This window comes from Mesoplodon densirostris, chromosome 15, assembly GCF_025265405.1.
Source record: "Mesoplodon densirostris isolate mMesDen1 chromosome 15, mMesDen1 primary haplotype, whole genome shotgun sequence".
Lineage (NCBI taxonomy): Eukaryota > Metazoa > Chordata > Mammalia > Artiodactyla > Ziphiidae > Mesoplodon > Mesoplodon densirostris.
In genome coordinates this window covers 27956498-27964711 of record NC_082675.1, presented here as the reverse complement: position 1 = coordinate 27964711, position 8214 = coordinate 27956498, and the positions used below count along the sequence as shown (strand labels likewise).

Sequence of the window (8214 nt, the reverse complement as noted above, 5' to 3'; positions counted from 1 at the left end):
ACCTTTCACTTTTAAATCAGAAATCTTACTGAATTTATTTTTGTTAATAATGTGAAATAGGATTTAAGGTAGAAGTTTTCTCTTATGGATTTCCAGTTGTCCCAGCATTATTTATTGAGAAAAAACATCCTTCTCTTACGATACCAGTTTTCCACCTTTGTCATGTAAAAGGTGATCATATATGTGTGATTTTGTTTCTGGACTCTATTCTGTTTCACTGATCAGTTTATTTTTCCTTGTACCAGTACCACACCATTTTAATTGTATCTTTATAATGGATCTTATCAATAACAATACAAGGATAGCTTTAGCTTGCTAATTGAGTTAATTGAGCAAAGTGGAGAGTGGTACATGATGAATGCATAGAGATAAGTAGGAGTGGGAGAAATCTGTTATTCTAAAGTCAGTAGAAAGCCACAAGAGGATTATACGAATGAGGTCATTTATTTTATGTTTTTAAAAGATAACCCTGATCCAGCAAGGATATAAAAGACTTGGAACAACCCTATCAACCAACTTAAACTAAATGTCATCTATAGAACACTTCACCCAACAACAGCAAAATGTACATTCTTCTTAGGTGTACATGAAATATTCTCCAGAGACCATAGAACTAATGTCAATACAATTAAAAGGATTAAAACCATACAAAGGGGCTTCCTTGGTGGCGCAGTGGTTGAGAGTCCGCCTGCTGATGCAGGGGACATGGGTTCGTGCCCCGGTCTGGGAGGATCCCACATGCCGTGGAGCAGCTGGGCCTGTGAGCCATGGCCGCTGGGCCTGCGCGTCCGGAGCCTGTGCTCCGCAACGGGAGAGGCCACAACAGCGAGAGGCCCGCGTACCGCAAAAAAAAAAAAAAAAAAACTGTTTTTCCTACCACAGAAGAATTTAATTAGAAGTCAACAGCAGAAGAAAATTTGGGAAATCCACAAATATTTGGAAATTAAACCAAAAAAGATTTTAATAACTTGTAGGTCAAAGAAGAAATCACAAGGAAGATAGGAAAATATTTTTCACTGAATGAAAATCAAAACACATCAGGATGTGTGGGATGAAGCCAAAGCATTGCTTAGAGGAAAATTTTTGTCTGTAAACACCTATATTGGGAAAGAAAACAAAGATCTCAAGTCAATAACCTAAGATTCCACTTAAATAATGAGGGGGTGGGAGAACTAAACCCAAAGTAAGAAGGATGGAAATAAAGATTAGAGGGGAAAATAAATGAAATAGAAAACAGAGAAACAAGAGAGAATATCAGTGAAATAAATCCTTTATAAAGATCAACAAAATTGACACACTTGACCAAGAAAAAAAGAAAAGACAAGTTACCAAAATGAGGAATGAAAGGAATTTACTATCAAATTTACAATATATAAATGGATTATAAGGGAATAATATGAACAATTTTATGTCAACAAATCAGACAAATGAAATGGACCAATTCCTACAAAGACAAAAGGACCCCAAATACTGAAACACTCAAGAAGAAATAGAGAATCTGAATAGTAAAGAAATTGAACTAATACTTAAAAATCTTCCACAAAGAAAAACTCAGGCCCAGATGACTTTACTGGTGATTTCTATCAAATATTTAAAGAAGAAATAATGCCAGTCCTTCACAAACTCTTACAGAACACAAAGGAGGGACTTCCCTGGTGGTCCAGTGGTTAAGACTCTGAGCTCACAATGCAGGGGGCCTGGGTTCGATCCCTGGTCAGGGAACTAGATCCCACATGCTGCAACGAAGGTCCTGCATGCTGCAACTAAGACCTGGTGCAGCCAAATAAATAAATCAATATTTTTAAAAAAAGAGGAGGAGGGAATACTTCCCAGCTCATTCTTTGAGGCCAGTATTTCCCTGATACCACCCAAAGCCAGGAAAAGACATCACAAGAAAAGAAAACTACAGACCAATATCTCTTATGAATATAGTGATTAAAATCCTCAACAACATACTAATAAACAGAATCTAGCAGCATATAAAAAGGATTATACACCATGATTAAGTAGGATTTATTCCAGTAATGCAAGGAAGTTTTAATATCTAAAAATATAACACTGTATTAATAGAATAAAGGAGAAAACAGCGTGAACATTTCAATAGATAAAGTATTTTAAATCCAACATCCCTTCGTGATAAAACTCTCAACAAACTTGGGATAGAAGGGAAACTTCACTGTGATCAAAAAGGCATCTACAAAAACCTACAGCTAACATCATGCTTGTTGAAAGAAAATTGAGAATAAGGCACTGATGTTCACTCTTGCTACATAGGTTCTAGCCAGTGTAATCATGCAAGAAAAAGAAATAAAAGGCATTCAGATGGAAAAGAATAAGTGAAACTGTCTTTTACTTCCAGATAACTATATACAGAAAATTCTAAAAAATCCATCAAAAAACTATGAGTTCAGCAAAGTTACATAATACATGATCAATGTACAAAAAACAGTTACTTTTTTTTTTTGCTGGATGTAAGAAAATGTTTAATTTCCATATGGTGCCTGGGGTGGGGTCTGGTCGGGGGGTACATGCCGGTGTTCCCTGGTCCCCACCCCTATAACTGCTGGGCAGGCCTGAGGATACACAGGAAGTAGGTCTTGAGGGCAGGCAGCCTGGCATGAGAGGAGCTCTGGGTCCCCTCTTCGAGGACGTCCTCGCGGGTACCCTTTCGGAGCCCATCCCGGATGGCCTGCAGGTGGTGTCGCTTCTCACTGAGCCAGTGGTCGCTCTCCTGGGCATCCTGGTGGGACCTCCGCCGTGGCAGCTTCCTGATCCAGAAGGCCATTCGAGGGTGGGGTTCCGGGTGGAAGCTGTCCATGGCCTTTGGGACAGGCACAAGGGCCTCCTTCTCCTCTTTCTTGGGTACCTTCCAGTCACCCTGCAAGCTCCCCTCTCCTGGATCATTGGATGCCACCACCTTCTCAGAGATCAGCACCTCTCCTGTCTCACTGTTGGTCACCTTGTCAATCTGGAGGTGGCCGGAGAGAGTTTTGTCTCCCAGCCTGTGCTTCTGGTTCTCTTCATAGTGGTAGTTCCTAGGGAGGCCCTGGAAGTCCATAGGAGCAGAGAAGAAGCTGTCCATGACCCGCAGCAGGTCATCCTGGGGTTTCAGGAAAAGCCGGATGAAGCCTTGGAGCAGACTCTCGAGACCTAGAAAACCCAAGGAGCTCTCCTGGGCGTCACCATCGCGGATCGGGGCTGCAGTGGAGGGGGGCATCAAGGCAGAGGGGAGCAGCAGCAATAGGACCAGTGGGTGCCACATTGTGGGGCCGGCCGGGAGGCTTCTCCCACGCCCCGCCCCTTCTTCTGGGACCCGCCTTTATACTAGACCACAGCCCCGTCACCTGACTCTCAAGACTCTGGCCATCCACGGACTGTTAAATCCAAACAGTTCTGATCTCCAGCCCAGGCCGGATACCTGGAACGTTGGATGAGCTCCTCAGGCCTAGACTCGCCTCTATTGTATGACCACGCCCCCGTTTGTTGACCTCACCCATGAGCCCAGCCCTCTATTGGACTGTCACGCCCTTAAGGGAAGGGCCACGCCCCTTGAGCCAGAGCCAGGCGTTGATTTCAAGTTCACACCCCCATAGTCAGACCACGCTCCTGTCGGTTGACCTCGGCCCTGGAGAACCAGTGTTGCCTCTGTTCTCTGATCGTGGCCATCGTGCTGGAGTCCAAACAGTTATATTTCTATGTGCTAGTACTAAACAATTCAAAGATGATCTTAAGAAAAAATATAATAAAATGCCTAGGAATAAATCTAACAAAAAAAGCATAGGTTTTGTACACTGAAAACTATAAAATATTGCTGAGGGAAATTTAAGATCTAAGTAGAGAGACATTCCATGTCATGCATTGGGACACTCTACTGTTAAGATGTCGCCTCTCCCAAATTGATCTATAGATTCAACACAGTCCCTGTAGAATTACAGCAAGTTTTTTGTAGAAATTGACAAACTGATCCTAAAATTTATATATTAATGCAAAGGACCCAGCATCAAGCAATTTTTTAAAAGAACAACATGGGAGGACTTAACACTTCTTGATTTCAAAACTTTCAATAAATCTACAGTAATCAAAACAGGGTGATATTAGCCTAAAGATAGACATACAGATCAATGGAACAGAATGTAGAGTACAAAAATAAACTCATATTTAAGTCCATTGATTTTCAAGAAGGGTGCCAAGATATATAGGGAAAAGAGTCTTTTTGACTAATGGTGATGGGACAATTTTGACCCTTACCTTACACAATATGCAAAAATTAAAATGGATTCAAGACCTAATTTAAGAACGGAAACTATAACACTTTTAGAAGAAAACATAGGGAAAAGTCTTCATGACCTTGGGTTAGTCAGATTTCTTAGATATGATACCAAAAGCATCCATTTAAAAAATTGATAAATTGGACTTTGTCAAAATTAAAAACTTTGTGCATTAAAAGACACCATTAAGAAAATGGATAGACAACATACAGAATGGGAAAAAATATTTGCAAATCATATTTGTGATAAAGGACGTGTATCCAGAATATACAAAGAGCTCTTAAAACTCAAAAATAAGGCAAACAATCCAGTTTACAAATGGGAAAATATTTGAATAGACATTTACAAGAGAAGACGGACAAATGGCTAAAAAGCACAGGGAAAAAACTGATCATAATTAGTCATTCAGAAATCCAAATTAAAACCACAACACAATACCACTTTTCATCCACTAAAATGGCATGACCAAAATGAACAGAATATAACAAGTGTTGGGGAGGATGTGGTGAAAATGGAGTCTCATACGTCGCTGGTGAGGATGTGAAACAGTGCAGTCACTTTGGAAAACAGTCTGACATTTTCTTAAAATTTAAACATAAATTCACCCTATGACCCAGAACTTCTGTCCACCCAAGAGAAATGAAAGCATATGTCCACACAAAGACTTGTATGTGAATGTTCACAGCATTATTTGTAGCAGCTAAAATATGGAAACAATCCGCATGTCTATCAACTGGCGAATGGATAAATAAAATGTGGTCTATCCTTACGATTGAATATTCAGCAACAAAAAGAAATGAACTTCTTATACATGATACAAGATAGATGAACCTCAGAAATAGTATGCTAAATGAAAGAAGTCAGATTCAAAAGATTATATATTGTCTGATTCCATGTACCTGAATGACCTCTGTAGAGAAGAGGTCAGCAAACCTTTTCGGTAAAGGGCAGTGTAGTAAATATTACAAGCTGTGTGGTCCATGCGATCTCTGTTATACATATGTATAGATAGATATAGGTACATAGATATATTCAACTTTCTTATTAAAAATATTATATATTTAACTTTAGTGATTGTACAAATTTACACACTACCAGGAGTAACTATCTGGGAATAATGACACTTTTATTTTTTTCTGATCTTTATTTCTTTTTCTCACCCTATTATACCATCTAGGGTGCACAGTACAATGCTGCACAAAAGTGGTGAGAGCATATAACAGTTTATATTTCACCATTATGTAAGATATGAGGTTAAGGAATTTTTCTAGTTTTTGTTTCCTAGTTCTTGTTCCCTAAAAGTTTTCATCACGAATTTGTGTTAAATTTTATCAAGTGTACTTTTTGATCTACTGAGATAACCGTAGGAGTTTCCTGCTCTAGTTTGTAAATGTAGTGAATTCCATTTACTAATTTTTGTATATGAAATGAATCTTTCATTTGTGAGATAAACCCAACTTACATAATGTATTATCATTTTTATATATTATTGGATTCAGTTTGTTAATATTTTGTTTAGGGTTTTTGCATCTTTGTTCATACCTGATATTGATTTGTAGTTTTCCTTTCTTGTAACATCTTTCAAGTTTGGTATCAAGGTTATACATGCTCTATAAAACTCACAGGGAAGTTTTCTTTTTCTATTTGGTGGAAAAGTTTGTGAGAGATTGGCATTATATCATCCTTAAGATTTATGAAACATTGGCATTATAACTTCTTTAAATGTGATAGAGGGAATTCCCTGGTGGCACAGTGGTTAAGAATCTGCCTGCCAATGCAGGGGACATGGGTTCGAGCCCTGGTCCGGAAAGATCTCACATGCCGTGGAGCAACTAAACCCATGCACCACAACTACTGAGCCTGCTCTCTAGAGCCCGTGAGCCACAACCTCTGAGCCTACATGCTACGACTACTGAAGCCCACGCATCTAGAGCCTGTGCTCCGCAACAAGAGAAGCCACCACAGTGAGAAGCCCACATACCACAATGAAGAGTAGCCCCCACTCGCCGCAACTAGAGAAAAACCCGCGCACAGTAACGAAGACCCAAAGCAGCCAAAAGTAAATAAATAATTTTTTTTAATGTGATAGAATTTGCCAGTGAAGAATCTGTGTGTGCGTGTATATAAGTATATGCACATTTAGAACTGTTATGTATTTTCCATGAATTAAACTTTTATAATTATAAAGTAAATCTCTTTATCTCTAATTATGCTTTTTGCCTTAAAGTATCCCAGCTTTTTTACTTTATATTTACCGTGGTATAATTTATTCCATTCTTTTACTTTCAACTTTCCTCTGCCCTTATATTTAAGGTGTGTCTCTTCTAAGCAGTATATTTTCAAAATCTTTTCTGACAATCTTAGCCTTTAATTGAAGCATTTGCTTAATTTACACTTAATGTATTTCCTGTGTTAAGTCTGTTTGATAACTCCACCATTGGATCCCATCTGGACTGTTTCCATTGTCTGCTGGATATTTTTGATTGAGTGTTGGACATTGTGTATGAAAAATTACAGAAATAATTCAAGGCTCCTGATGATGTTATCTTCCTCCAGAGAAAACTTATTTTTGCTTCTGATGGTCTATTTGGCTAGGGGCACTAAGAATTCCAAATCTTCTTAATCCAATAGGGATTTGAGATGATTTAAATTGTGAGTTTAAGATCTTGCTGGTCTATTTCTTTCTAGTTTATCCTTATTCCTAGAATGTAGTGTTCATTTTACATGAGATAACAAATCTCTTATTGTTTAACCTATATTTATTTGGCTTGTTTTTTACTTGCTACCAAACACATCCGAATAAATATAAGTGCCCTGTGAAGAAAGTATTCTCAGTCTAATAAGTTTGGGAAATACTATACATTAAATTTTCCATTTAGAGATTCACAGAATACATTACCTATTAAAAATCAATGAAATTTTACATTAAAGAAAGTTTGTTTAACTCTCTGCTTAAGAAAATTATTTGAAGAAAGAATTCTTTTTAAAAACCACTTGTTAAATCTCATGGAATTAGTATTTTCTTCTGTTGACTTGCTAACTACTTCCTTTTCTTCAAGCATAAAAGTCAACTCTTCCTGGGGGTGTTGATCTCCAATTTAGAGACTAAGCTCCGTCTTAGTACTCATGGAACTGTATGATTGTATGCACGTGTGTGTGTGTGTGTGTGTGTGTGTGTGTGATTTGTTTGTTTACTTGTGTATCTTTCTCATTAGACTGTGTGCTCCTTGAGGGAGTTGGGGGTATACATTATTTTGTGTGACTCTAGTGCCTGGCCTTTTAATTTGACATTTAATAAATCTTGACAAATGAATAAGAATAGCTATGGAACACAAGAGCTCTTTAGACTGCTGAAGTGCAAGGAAATGTTTGAGGTCAATCCTAAAGAGATGTTTTTGACCTGTGAATCCAGGGAGAATCTTCCGCCTGATCTGTGACCCTCCTCAGATTACAAGCAGGATTTCTTGTGAATAGGCTATTTGGTCTGCATGGTCCTTCCTCACTCCTTAATTGTGATTTTATAAGGTGGAACTCTACCTCCACTCTCTAGTACTGGCTTTCTTCTGAGATTTGTCAGTATATGGCATAGTTAATTGTCTCTGCAATAGCATGAGAGTTTCATGAGGTCAGGAACTCTTGTTTATTTTACTGCTGTTCCTAGAACAATGCTTTACATGATCAATACACATTTGATGCATGTAATCATGTGCTGTTTCTCATCCCCTGCCCCCACCAGGGGAGCATCATGCCCAGACCTGACCTCGTGCCGAGTTTACTGCGCAGACCTGAACTAGTAACAGAAATGGTTTAGTCTGGAAAATGTCAGATTGGGAGTGGGGGGAGGAGGGCGCTTTTCTGGGCGCTTTTCTATGTCAAAATTTTTACCAATTCTAGGGAGACTTCTAAGCTGTATAAACCCATTCATTTCTCTTTATAATTTAAAAAG

The 8214-nt window shown here is 38.5% G+C and overlaps 1 protein-coding gene and 1 non-coding gene across 2 annotated transcripts; one reads left to right on the top strand and one right to left on the bottom strand.

The window, feature by feature from the left end:
* Positions 1-1649: 1649 nt before the first annotated feature.
* On the top strand, positions 1650-1722 carry TRNAV-CAC (transfer RNA valine (anticodon CAC)). Its single transcript has one exon. It is a non-coding gene; the product is annotated as a tRNA-Val (tRNA).
* Positions 1723-2554: 832 nt separating this feature from the next.
* LOC132503244 (dickkopf-like protein 1) lies at positions 2555-3262 on the bottom strand. Its single transcript, XM_060119670.1, has one exon. It carries the CDS (start codon positions 3260-3262, stop codon positions 2555-2557), a length of 708 nt encoding a protein of 235 aa, XP_059975653.1.
* Between the last annotated feature and the right edge of the window lie 4952 nt (positions 3263-8214).

Excerpts from the sequence above, each read along its gene's own strand:
- LOC132503244 (XM_060119670.1), bottom strand. The coding sequence starts at position 3,262 with ATGTGGCACCCACTGGTCCTATTGCTGCTGCTCCCCTCTGCCTTGATG.